General features: G+C 42.4%; 1 protein-coding gene across 1 annotated transcript in view; it reads right to left on the bottom strand.

Annotated features, from left to right (window-relative positions):
• LOC306705262 (polypeptide N-acetylgalactosaminyltransferase 10-like) overlaps positions 1-4,796 on the bottom strand; it is a gene marked incomplete at both ends in the record, with an annotated part of 57,373 nt that extends 52,577 nt beyond the window's left edge. Inside the window, one exon of the mRNA XM_079171968.1 lies at positions 4,638-4,796. Coding sequence (XP_079028094.1) covers positions 4,638-4,796 — 159 coding nt within the window. The remainder of the gene's footprint in view (positions 1-4,637) is intronic.
• Between the last annotated feature and the right edge of the window lie 9,267 nt (positions 4,797-14,063).

The following is a 14,063-nucleotide window of genomic DNA, read 5'->3' as shown; positions in this document are numbered from 1 at the left end:
TGTTGCTTCATGTCTAAAATAGAGATGGTCGGGTCTAAAAAGTGTGTGGTTCATATAACCGGTGACCTATTTTGTGGTTTTGTTATGAAGACTTGGTGCTTGACCTCCCGTTAAGCAGCGTAGCCGTACTCTTTGTTAAAATTAAAAATATCTTTGCGGCCCAGATACACAACAGAGTCTGCAGTGTGGAGTTGACATTGGAGGCAGAGCCCTGCTATCGTGATGAAGACCACCACAAACTGTGCTTCTCCCTCAGCGTCATGTTTTTTTTTTTAGAGCTACAAATGAAGCTACAAGACAGGCATAAGCAGAGGCAGCCATTCACTCTTCACCCTGTGTGAATGTCTCTCTGTCAGCAGAATTCAAACAGATGAGCAACTTGTCTCTGCTCGTTGCTTGTGTTGCTGGGCTCCGTTCGACCCCGGGGGTACTAAGGGACACTCTAATGTACGACTGCCCATGTAAACTTACTCTGTTCTGCTGAGTGGCACCGTGTGTCGCTGAGCCGGGGAGCCTCCCTCCCTCTCCTGCAGTGATCAATGCTCAGCTTGGTTAAGAGGCACAGATACAGTGGTTTAACACACGGAGCTGTCAGTGTGCCGCTGAACGCCTTTCAGCCACGCTGCAGGGAAGGTTACCGCAAGATTAAATTCATTTTAAATAACAGAAACCTGCTTTTTGCTTCTTCCGTTTTTTACCTCGTTTCACAGTCAAATTTGGAAAAATTGAACATTTACAATCTAACCCTAAAAAAGAAACTCAGCCCACAAACACAGTAAATAGAGTGGCTGCTTCTTGGCTGCTTCTTGGCTCTGTTTGGACTGAAACATTCAACCATTTCACGCTTCTGGCAGCAACGTAACCGCCAACAGTTTGTGTTCAACGTGCTCCACAATGAGCGCTTTTCATTCGGCTAATTATTCTTTCCCTCCCGTCCTCGGCTCCTCGGTCCTCCAGCAGGACCCGCAAATCAATTGAGGTCCCCTGTCATCGCGGATCCAATGGATCTCACAGGAGATGAGGAACGAGGAGGGAGGAGGCTTCACACGGCAAGTCCTCTTCAAAGTGAATCTGTTTAGCGATTGGTGGGATCTGATGGGAAAGCAAAAAGGAATACTGCTGACTCTTCCAAAACAGGGAATAGATCTATAATCACTACTGGAACGGCACACAGTAGTTATTTAATTCTACACATGTTAGGTCAGTACAGATGCTGTGCGACGTGATTAATTGCAGTCTAGGCAGGAGTTAAGACCAGAGGAAGAGACGCGAATTAGGAAGCAATGTCAGGGAGCCACATTAGGAAAACACCCGTTTTCAACATGCAGAGGAAAATTAAAGCAATGTCAATGTGGAAGAATTCCTCAAATAACCCTCGTTGTATCCAGCCACACAGATAGTTTTGCTTTTATTTGCCGAGTTTGAGATATCAGACCAAATTCATCTGCAACCTCCTGGAAACCCTCTTGTGTCCCTTTTACTCTGGATAATCCACAGAACTCATTTGTGCAGCCAGTAGTTTCAATGGAAACCGGTCACAGCGAGTTGCTGCTGCACTTTCAATCTCCACATAGCAGCTTTGTGTCAGGCAGTCAACTGCTGCTGCTGCAGTGCCCTGAAAGGAATACTCCACCAAAAAAGAATCTTTTCATCACCACTGGTATAAAAGAGACTCTGAAAAGTGGAAATCGGTCCTTTGCAGAGGTCAACATCCGCTGTCAAGCAAGTGTTGCTTCCTCGACACGTTCCCAAGATACTTTTGGGCCGAGCTTCAGAGATATGAAGAGATGATGCATTTAATGATGATGGATCGACTACAGGTTTCTGAAGATACTGAGCGTATGCGTCATGGGTCGAAGCGGATTAAGCTACAGGAGCGGTGCGACTGGGCGTTGCCGTTGGGATCCATTGTACCTGCTGTGAATCCAAGTTGACTGCTGCTGTGGGTTCCCTTGAAGGAGCAAGAAAGAACAAAACGGTAAAAACTCCTCGAACTAGAATGCTCCGGGGCAAACAGGAGAAAACTAGTTGCAACCAAATAAATGAGTATTCAGCTGAAGAAAAGCCAGTCTTCTCCTCCTCTCTGCTTAAATAACTCTTTAAAAAAACAATAGGTTTGAATGTAGTTCATTTATATTCTATCTTATTGTGTACATCAGTGGGAGAGATTGTGTATGAATGAGACTGCAGCTCATTCTGTTTATGTTTAATCCGCTCTGCTCTGATTCTGATGGTTTAAGCACTGTGTCGTCTACAAGTGAAGCTGACAGAACCCAACAAAGGGGAAGGAAATATCCGCTACAGATGTCTCTAACAAGACGTATGTGGGAAAAGGCTGAATGGGATAAGGGTATTGATTTTTATCTACTTCAGTGAAGCCATACCAGCCCACAGGGAGCACTCAAACACAGAACACAAACACACATATTGTTCCTTCCTTTTCTCTCATTTGTCCTTTGTTCCATTTGTCTTTTGCTATTAAGTTTGCCAAAAAAAGAAAACTGCAGCCAGCTTCCAGCAGTGTAAAAGACGTTCTGGGTTGTATTAAAACCTAAAATAAGACAAATGTTAGCGCTGCCTGATGTACATCTGGCAGCCTGCTTCTCACACAATGCGTCCCAGAAAAGCCGTCAGTACCCACATGACACTGAAATAACGGCACATTGTCAGATCTCACAACAGCTCCAATAGGTCTTAGAACTACAAATGTTCCTGGAGAAGCAAAAAATCAGCATCAAACCAATTATATCAGGTCATCATGATCATGTTTTACTCAGCATCCATCTGCACAGCCATCGTAACGAGGTAGAGGCATAGCAACGCAAAGTCGTCCACAGGCAATGCAACCCTGAGTGACGAGACTGATTTTAAACCAGTCCTGTGTAAACCAATTATCAAATATTATATTTTCACCCTCCAGAATGGGGTATTTATTTCAGATCGGATGCCATTAGTGGAAGATTGTCACAAATTAACGCTATAAAATCTTTAAAAAAACAAGCTTTTATCCAAAGCACTTTACAATGTGCCCCTCTAATTTACCCAGGAGCACAATCACATACTGGTGGTAGCGAGCCACCCTGTGAGGCGCTGCCATCTGCTACTGGGAGCAGTATGCGGTTCAGCCTCTGGCCCCAAGCACACTTCAAACATGTGGAGAAGAGGAGCCGGGGATCAAACAGCAAACACTTTGATTACTGGAAGACTCGCTCTACCCACAACATCGGCAAAGTCTTACAACCAAGTACCGACAATGTGTTTGGCAACCTACCACGACCATGATCGCACACTATCCGTTATACGTCTAAAACCACTGACCAAACCAAATGGAACCACTCACTACGGTGAAAGAATATTACCAGGTTCACATTTTTTCACTTTCTTTTTTTCAGTCGACAACTGGAAAGCCTTGAGAGGCATCGTGAACCATAATGAATATAAATATGATCTCACTCTCTGAGTGTTTAGCCTGAAACACTGTTTCAATACAACTCCGAAGAGAATATAATATGATTAACCTTTTATGTCGTTGAATTCCGGAAGGATATTAAAAGGCAATCTATGTTAAATGTTCTCTCAGGATGATATCAAATGTAATTTGATATCACAAAGCACCTGAGAATTACAGTTGAAGTCTTCACAATACACGGCACACGAGGAATATCTTAATGGGAAGTTAGATAAAAATCAATTGAGAGGCGAAAACAAACCAAACCAAAAGTATTTCTGATTTATCTCAGCAACAGTGAGTTTCCACGAACCCTTTTCAAAAGAAGAAAGGAGAACAAACTTGTTACATCCAAATTGAGTCATGAGTCATACGTCTGTGACTGGTTCTCGTTACTCTTGATATTCCATTAATCCTCACAGTCATCAATAGTGCAAACAGCCAGTGGCAAGCTTATACGTCCCCAACAGGCAAGAGCTTAGGAAAAGATGTTAAAGGGCAGCAACATCAATTAAAACACCATCACTTAGTGAAACCATCTACAGTTGCTCCCCCCTAAAGGAAAATCAGAAATGCAGTACATCGACCAGCAGCAAATCACCCCGCCTGGAGCAGATATCAATAATACCAAGCAGCAAACAAGAGCGACTTCACAGGACATGAGCCTAAACCTCGTGCCAATCCCAAGCCTCTATAGCTGCCTTATTATTAATGGGCTGCTAGAAATCTCAAAACAACTACTTTATTAATTCAGATCAGAATTACACCACGAGTTTAGTAAGCCAATACAACCTTAGACTGCGGGATTGGACATCCCCATGTGTTATGAGAAGCGCCTCTTGCCTAGTCACGCAAAGTCTTGGCGCTCTCCATGGTGCTGAACCTAAGCGGCTGAAGTGCGGTGAAGTGTCGAAGCGCTCTCCGTGGTTCTGACTCCGCACCGCAGATACGGTCGGTCAACTCGACCTTATGGGCATTCTCTGCCGCTCTGAGCTGACTTCTGTTGTAATTACAGCCACTTCCAAAGTCGCCTACATCAGGGAGTTCTTTGTTTCAGTTCGTCGAGTCCCAATTTCGTAGAAAACGAGGAGACAACGTAAAGGCAAATACCGGGCACTTGTGTTTCTCCTCAAGACTCCCCGGTTCGAGAAACAATACATAAGAAGAATTCTAGCGGAGATCCACTAACCTGTATCCGGAGGGTGCCGCCCGGACCGTCCACCGTGCCCGGCGTGTTGTCGAACACTCGGTCCCGGTACAGAGACCACAGCCCGACGTTGGGGAGGAAAAGGAGAGCCGCTATGAGCAGCCCGGCGAACTGCAGCAGCCTCTTCTCCTTCCGCCTCATCTCTCTCCGGGAGGAAGAAAGCGCGAGTGAAGAAGAAGAAGCAGCGGCGGCGGAAAACCAGCGAGTGCCGACTGCCCAGGCTTTCCAAGCGGGAGACAACTTTCACTCTGACTGACTGGAGGGGACGAACTGCTTTTCAAGCTACTTGCAAAACGCCCACGGACGCAACGTCCTGTCGGGACTTTCACAATAAAACCCCGAGTTGTTTATTCAAAAAAATAAAGAAATAAACAGGAAGAAAGACACATTAGGTTCACTGTGAGAACAGCACCTGTGGTAAATGTAAAATACCAGGAAATGTGAGTATTAAAAAGACTAACAATTCCGAAATTGATAAATGTCTTATTGCTTTATCTTAAATAAATAAATATATGCAGAGAACACATAACTGAATATAAAATGTCTCAGACAGTTTTTGTTCTTTGCATTCACAATGTCACAATAAAATTACACATGAAGAAATCAAATACATTTCAGTAATAGTATTGAAGTATTCAGTATTCAATTGCCTGCATACAAAGCAAACAGTCTTGGTAATGTTCACAGTCCCTTAATATTGATAAGAAGCAGATAACATATCAGATGAAACCTAAAAAAGTTGATGAAAAATAAGAAAAACGCTCCTCAATATCAGATCAAAGAGGCATACAAAAAATGCATATAAATATTGAGACTGTGCACAGCTATGGTTTGTCAAAAGCTAGTTAAAATGTACATCATCTAACCACATGTTAGTTAAAGTTTTGAACAAATCAAATAAATCTGTTGTACAGAAAAAAAAGCTGAATTCCTGTAGACTTCTGGAAGTTATTTATGTACAAGTACATTATAAAAAAACATACAATATATATACTAGGCCGCTTGTGAGCCACACGTCTACGACCAACATGTCTATTTAAACCCAAAGGCTGGAGGAGGTACGTCTATGTATTTGAATGGACCGTACAGGTTTTGCACAGCCCCCATTTTGAGTCCATTTTCTAACTCTTCTGGAACTGATATTTAACTTTGTATACGTTTTTATCAATTCATCATATTCTTTTATATGTCAACTATTTCTGCACATTTTATAGGTAGACTTTTAGCATTAACAACTACAGCTTCATTCTATTATTTCCTAGTATTTTGATTTATGTCCCCCCCCCCCCCCCCCTCCCTCTCTTGCGAGTGCCAGCATTGATGCTTTTGTTTTGAAGTGTAGATCACCTAACTTCCTGTGTTTTTCTGATTCGCTCTATCAAACTTGATCCAGTTCATAATTTTGAAAGGAGACTTGGAGGGATAATCAGCAGATCAAACCTTTGACAAAACTTCTAGGAATGTAGTGCTTGAGACTGAACAGAAGGAGATAAATGAGAATAAAGCGAATGACGTCAAGCGGCACTTTCTGCTCGTAGAGTCGTATATCGAATAATCCCAACAGAACAGACGAGGGTACACATATCGCCGTCATTTTGGGCTCAGTAATACCTTCAGGATGAGGACTGCTGACCTTTGTCCAAAGCATGGTGTTGTTCCCGACCATCCAGGTAGCCAATGATTTCCTTTCATTAGTGACGAGACATCACACTTGTTTGAGTGAGGTGATCCACCTTTGTGAATATCAAGTCAGCTTTACCAAGTCATGTGACTACTGTTGTGGTCTGAGCTTCAATAAATGAAACTTCTGACCACACCCAACAGAGATTAAACTAAACTAAACTAAAAAAAACTGGAAACCTCCAACCAGAGAGGGCAGTAAAACACTGCTTCCCAGCCTCGTGTGAAGTGTTTCTTTAAAGGGTAACTGAAAAAGACCAGTAGCGGCCGTTCTTTTGTGTCATTTCATTGCCTTTTCAATTTTTCCTCAAGGCTGCACTTGCAGACACAGTGAATACAACGACTGCATTATATTGCATTGCCACTGCGCTACTCCTTACTTAATTAACGCCAGCCATGCTTGACTCTAGACTCTGAATCAGAGCTTTTCCAACATATTATCCCATCTGAAAAGCGTGCAGAAGGAGCAGAGCAGGCGTCAGCTCAGCAGAGAGAATGTTCTTTCACCGAGTGACTTGTGCAGACATCAGCAAATCGCTGCCCCGCTGCACTGCCCTTGAGCAAGAAATGTGATCCCTGATATTGCAAAGGGCGTCTCATGGTCTCAGTGGGTCAGTGGCCCTCTCAGTACATCCATTCAGCTTAATATTGGCTGCAATATGTTTTATAACCAAAGTTGAACGTGTTATTGGATTGTATGTAAGTTGAATGTGTTTTCAACTCAATGACTCAACGTTTGTCGACTCAAAATGACAGTAGATATCCTTTTCACTCTCCATTGAGGTGATTTTTGAAGTCAACTGCTGTTTGTTTGACCAGTGTGCCATGGGGAAGTTATTTTTAAAAACACATTAACTGCCCGGCTAATGTTTGCGGAGCAGATGTAACACAGGATCCTTCTACTGGCTACCTGCAGCCCACATGAGGCGTAGAGGCTAGTGTGAGTCACAGGCGGAACAAAACGGCGAGCTTATGTTTTGGGATTGTTTTGGATGTTTCTTCAGTTCTTTTGGACCCAGCAGAGCGCTCTGAAGTTGTTCTGTCTTTCCGTTGTTCTTTGTGTTTATTTGACCTGTAGGAGCAGATTTTACAGCTCGGTTCATCGAAACAGAATGATGCTCGAGTAATTACTTATCAGGGAAGTCACGGCACGGCCGTCTCTGAATGAGCTCTGCTAATGGCTTTCAGCACAGAAGAGTAAATCAGTAATTTGCCATCAGGGGATATTAATGCTGCCATTTCCTCTGCTTTGATGTTCTGAGAATTAGCTGTTTTTTTTTTTTGTTGTTCCCCCCCGAACCTCTTTCAAATCCACACTGAGCCTGTGACATGAGCAGGAAGAGGTATAAAGCGTAAATCTCCACCACATTCAGAGGTTGCAGAGTTCATCCATAATTCATGCGGGAAGACGCTGAACAGATTGAATTGTCACAACTCAGGCTGGTACAGATGGAGAGAGAACAAGAGAGGAATGAGCTTCTCTCTCTCTCTCTCTCTCTCTCTCTCTCTCTCTCTGAATTAGCAGAGGGAGAGATCGTGACACATCCTTGGTTCAAGTCCGCTCTGTCAAACAATGTGTCTAATCTTGAGTTAACCCACGCTCATTCCTTCCTCTGTACATGCATGCCTGTCAAATACAAGGGTTAGAAGAGATTCCGGAGATGCTTGACTGGTTTAGAAATGAGGATTTGCTCATCGTGTGTGTCAGAGGTTACAGGGAGGAGGGCAGTTTGAGGTCAAGAAGAGGAGGTCAGCATTGTTTGCTGTGCTGTCAGTGACGGACTGAGTGAGAATCACTTTTACAAAATGTCATTTATGCTAATTAAAAAGCAAAAATGAAGTGAGCGAGCAAACCCGAATGTTGTCTTTGGCATGATGACCATGCAAGTGTCCAGCACTCATCTGGCTGACGAGCGTTGGCTAAATGACAATCACGTCTAAAACCAAACATACAGTACATACAGATTAGAAAAGAGCACTTGTATATGTGTATATGTCGACATTACAGTAATTATCATCATATTGTCTGTTTGCCAGCAGGATTATAGAAAAACTACTGGCCCAATTTGGTAGAAGGGTGTACTGGTGGACCCAAGTACCCTCTTGGATGCCCCTATTGTAGCTAAAACCTGAGAACGTGCCCTGTGGCGCACCCTCGCAGTGGAGAAAGTAGAATGAAGTGCCCCTACGGTATACAAGACACGATGAAGTGCCCTCTGGGGATCCCTTCCAGTGGAGAAAACATGATGAGGTGCCTTCTTGGATGTCCTTTCAGAAGAGAAAACATGATAAAGTGCCCTGCTATTCCAGAAGAGAGAAGATGATTAAGTGCCCTCTTGGATGCCCTTTCAGTGGAAACAATATGATGAATTTCCCTGTTGGATGTTCCTATGACAGATAGAACATGATAAAGTGCCCTCTTGGTTGCCCTTACGGTAGAACCAACATGTTAAAGGGCCCTCGGTCATGTTTTCACCGATGGAAGGGCATCATAAAGTGCCTTCTTGGCAGTACTACCAGTGGAGAAAACACAACAAAGTGCCCTTTTGAATGCCCCCTAAGGCACTAAAGCATGATGACGTGCCATCTCGGATGCCATCCAAGTGAAGAAAACATTAGGAAGTCCCTTCTTGAATGCTCCGACAGTTTTAAAACATAATAAAGTGTCTTTTAGGGTACCATTCCAGCAGAGAAAATGAGATGCATTGCAATAATGGGTGCCCTCAAGTGCCATATAGACTGCCCTACATGCCAGGCAGCTTTCTGGGGCCTGGTGCACCCTCACATGCAGCTGCAGCCCTCTTGTCTTTTGGCCCCTGAACCTCAGACAGTCAACCACAGGAAGGGTGTAGCACGGTCCAAGGAAGAACTTAATTCAGAGCGGATCCCAATCACAATGCGGATGCACAAATCATTTTTCACTTTCGTTAACATTGCGAGATCGGGCATTTAGCCTCGGCGAAGGATCTGCGCTCTCCCAGTGGCCTTCTAGTTTTTATTTCATTACCTCTACCAAAGAGTTTATGTTTTCGGTTCAACATGTTTGTCTGTTTATCAGCAGGATTATGAAAAAAGTACTGGTCCAATTTTCATGAAACTTAGCCCTGGGCCCAGGAATAACCTCTTACATTATGGAGCGGATTGGCCTTGACGGCAGTCTGCGCTCTCCAAGTGCCCTTCTAGATTTATTATGCATTCAAACACCATAAGCTCCTTGAAGCTCTATAATATAGGATTGGGGAGAAGATGGCTCTGACCGTAGTTTTTCTTACATTTACTTTGAACTTCTTTTATGTATTTGAGGGGAATAGAAAACTACGGTGTTTCTGTCTCAAGAGGCCATCAAAACAAGTGCGATCGCTTGTCTCCAGGCTTTTTGGTCCTACGCGTCATTTGCATGAAATATTTGTCAACTTCCCCACATCACGCAGCTGGATGACTTTTGATTACTGAAGAAGTGGTGGGCGGCACCAGCATTGTTTCAAGGATCAGTTTACAGTCAGTGGCATCCTGTTACAGCTCCATTATTTGAGTCAGGTTGTGTGCATTGGGATACATAAATGGATACAACGTATGATAAAACCGCTAACTTACCTGAAATTTAGCTTACATTGTATTGTTGTGGCAAATAAATGTGAAACTCAGCAGTCGATAAGAGATGAAACCGAGACGGGATTTGTACACTTGAGGATCCGTTTCTCTGGCCAAGTAAAGAGCTACAGCTGTGGCGTCCACGCTTTCTTTTATAACATGTGCAATTGTCTCTAAATTTAGAAATGTGTTTCTGGTGTCATTCTCATTGTATCAATCATTTTACGATTTTGTAGTTCATACATCCCAATTGATTATTGGATAAGTATATTGGCATGTGTGTATGATGTTGTTCAGGGATACACATATGCTTTGCATTGGGACTAATTACAGGAATGCATATATATATATGTATATATATATGTATATATATATATATACATATATATATATGCACCTGGAGTTTCTGTCCTTCTGAATGACTGAAGGTCTGTGACTGAAAGCTGGCATGTAATCAGAGAATGAAGAAGCTTCTTTTTGTATTTATGCAAACATTCAGAAGTGTTTACTGGCAGAGTTGCTGCAAAAAAATATAAAATCCCAAAATAGATTTAGGCACTGTTTACATCATCACAAGCAGTTTAGTGTAATTAACAGAATATCGCCCTTAACCTGTGCCCTGTACATACTATTTCTGTTCCTGCTTAACGTGACAACGTGTTTTTAATTTAGATGAACCGTGATTAGCTGAGCATTACTGCTGGCGCTATTTTCCTGGAGACACAACAGATAAATGTGGGCAATTATTTCTGCAGCTTTAGCCGATCTCACCTCTCTGTAAGTGAGAAACCAAAATTATCCCGATGCAGAATTAAGCAAGAATCTTTCTGTAGCACAACATGACTGTAATATACACAATCTGTGGGGATTTGATAAACGTATCCATACCAATGAATCCAAAAGCTGCCTCTCCGGGTGATGAGTCATCTGCATTTCAACCTCACTGTTCAGCCTCCTTGGAAAGAGGATAAACAACACATACACACAAGAGGCAAAATGCCATTCACACAGGGGGTGATAGACAACGGGATGAAGATCCACATCAAGGATGGAAAGGGAATCAGCAAATATAATCGATTCATTAAGTCATTTTCAAGCAAAGAAAGCTCGTTTGTGAAGATGTGCTGTATTTACGTGTCTTATGTGATAGTAAACTGATTGTCTTTAAATTGGGAGTGTTGGTTTGATAAAACAAGACGTTACTTTGGGCTTTAGGGAATTGTGATGGACATTTATCACCATTTTAAAGAACAAGCAATAACTTGAAAATAAAAAAAAAACTGTCATTTATTCAGTGAAAACTACTGCAGCCCATAAAGCAGTGCTATTATTCAATAAATATCTTCGTTGGATGTATTCAGTAACATATTAAGTAAAGGAGTCAAGCCATGGATGGTTTTATTTAAAAATGACTTAATATGCAACAGTAGTCACTGAGTGAGCAGGATGTGCTGCAGATTGATAATTCCTTGCAGCCTGGGTTTGTGTGTAAATCTCCCAGCTCACACATTTATGTTTCAATGAATGATGTGTTACTTTTGGTGGTAAGCACATTCAAGGCAGGAGAAGATGTGCACTAATATAGCCTCTATGACAGGGAAAATGTGTGGTGTGCTCTCTTTCTGTTGGTGATAAAGAGGCTGAAATGAACACTACAATTTATGGGCAAAAGTGCCCTTTACTAATGCCATGAAAGGTTAAGAAGTAGCAATTCACGGGAGAAATTACAGTCGCGCATGCAAAGAAGGAGCAGGATAATAAAAGGCAGGGCTGGGATGCTGAGTGGAACTGATTTGTTTCATGGTTCCACTATACTATTTTCATCTGATGCTTTCTTCCTAATTGCACAGCTTTTCTGGCTAAATCTGTAACCGGAGCAATCTGTCATGTGGCACAGGAGCGTTCAGGAGGGCAAGGCAAGTTATACAGCACATCTCAACAACGAGGCGATTCAAAGTCATTTACATCAACATAACAAGCATTGAGACAAAGTGCTAAAGAACTACACAAACAATTACAGTCAAAAGCAGCCGTTAAAGAGCCAAGAGATTAGAAAAGATCAATGCTTTCATAAACAATTTTACTATGAAGCAAGAGTTACCACAACCTCAACAGTGCATGGTGGTGGTGGCACAATGTGTTTAAAGTACATGCTACTGCCACAGAAACAACAACGTTAGGTTCAGACAGCAAAACTAAGATTAGGCAATATATCACAACTTAGGTAGGTAGGTCAAATAAAAACCTCATGCGTGGGCTTAAGATAAGAATTTAAACTAAGTAAAATACTTGCATGCGCCACAACTGTCACAACTCAACAACTCAACAACACTGGGACACAAACACCGGCCTCCTGGATGAAAGTCCACCTTCCCTTCTGCTCATCAGTGAACGGAAGGGTCTACATATGCGTTGGATATCTCCAGGATGTTAAACTGAAGTGAAAACAGGTAGAAACATAAAGCTAGAAGCTGAAGGCTACAGATCACAATGTAGAAGCGAAACCACCACATCACTTCATGAAATGAAGGAACGCCGCTGTTCCTGGAAAGCCGGGTGGTTCTTTATTCACTTTTACAATCGTTTAAAATGAATATCACCTTCCAACCTCTCCGGGTAAATAGTATCACTTGCCTTACAAACACAATCGCTGCCTTTTGTGTGAAAGGTCCTTCTGCGTTTAAAATAATGAAGTCTGCTCTTTTTGTTTATGAATTAATTATGCGACATCAGTATTCCCTCAGACTCCTGGTGTAACTGGCAGAGGAAGAAAGATTAGGATGTTATACCCAGAGCTGCTCCTGGACCAGTGCCCTCTGTAAATATGTCTCCTCTGGTCCCACAGCACTATCTACAGCCCTTGCATTCCACTGCACTGTAGTGACTCTGTATTTGTTTATCCACTCTGACAGTTTTCACTGTAGTACTGCTACCTTTCCTCAGAACTATAACAAGCGCTGCCAGGTGGTCGTATCTTTCCCTGAGTCATTTCTGTTGTTGCTGGAAGCTTGTCTAGGACACTATCCCAGCTGTGGGACAATAGATAGGCTCCACTGTTCCAGTTTACTGTCTGTCGTGCCCATTTTCAGACTTTTGTTGCTTCTTGTTGGTTTTTGTTGCTCTCCGATGTGTCGATTCCGGTCCCAAGCAGTTCATAATGTGCCCGTCTCTCTTGCACTGATGTGAAATTGCCAACCTCAGGTTTTTTGGAAGACTTGTTTGCTTGCGTGAGTGCATGTTTCAGAAGTCGCCTTTTGCTCTCTCCTGTCATTGTCTTTGTGCTCCAGTCTCTCAGATAAATGTTCTATTGCACAAGTTGCATACATTTCCCAAACATTCTGTGAGGTTTCTTCTGAGTTCCGTCCTTGTCTGGATGTACAAGCCTTATGATTGAAAGTGAACTCTTCTGTACACAAGGTGTCAAATTGGGCAAATGTGAACAGAGAAGCTCTTTCCTTCTCCTGATTGGAAAACCGTGGGCTTAGATGATTCACTGCATTGTAAATATAGTCCAACGTGTATGTGGATAGGCAATTAAACAATGCATTGACTACACTGAAAAGCTGCTGATGATAAAATGCCATCAATACCATCCAAATGTGGATTCTAACTTTATCATTTTATTTTCATTGGGTTAAAATAACGACGGTTTGGCTCATCCAAAATCCAATTCATTTCCTGAACCCAACTATGTTGTTCCCTGTGAGGTTTAATTTGACACAAGTGTTTGGATATGAGACGTGTTGCTTGACATTCGTAGGAAAACACACAAGGATGAGTAATACTTTTTAATATATCTTTCGAATTATGTCTTTATACTATTGTACTGTGTTAATTTTTATGCATCAATCCCAAAGTAACATTCCTTGTATCTGCAATAATACTTCCAATGACTCATTTTTGATTCTCATTCTAAATGTAAACACCACCGTCACACCACTGAAAATGCTCTTCAACCTCTGGATCATGAACACAATCACTCCCCTCTTCCAGGCTCATAATAACTGAATCATCTGCAAACTTAACAATATGTCCGTCAGGATGGGAACTTCTTCAATGACCCATCTACACTCTACAGTATGAATGTGGACTGTGGAAATCAGACAGGGTGCCGTTCACCATGACACGCCACAATCT

The sequence above is a fragment of the Pholis gunnellus genome, assembly GCF_910591455.1.
Source record: "Pholis gunnellus genome assembly, chromosome: 13".
Classification (NCBI taxonomy): domain Eukaryota; kingdom Metazoa; phylum Chordata; class Actinopteri; order Perciformes; family Pholidae; genus Pholis; species Pholis gunnellus.
This window is presented reverse-complemented; position numbering and strand designations above follow the sequence as displayed.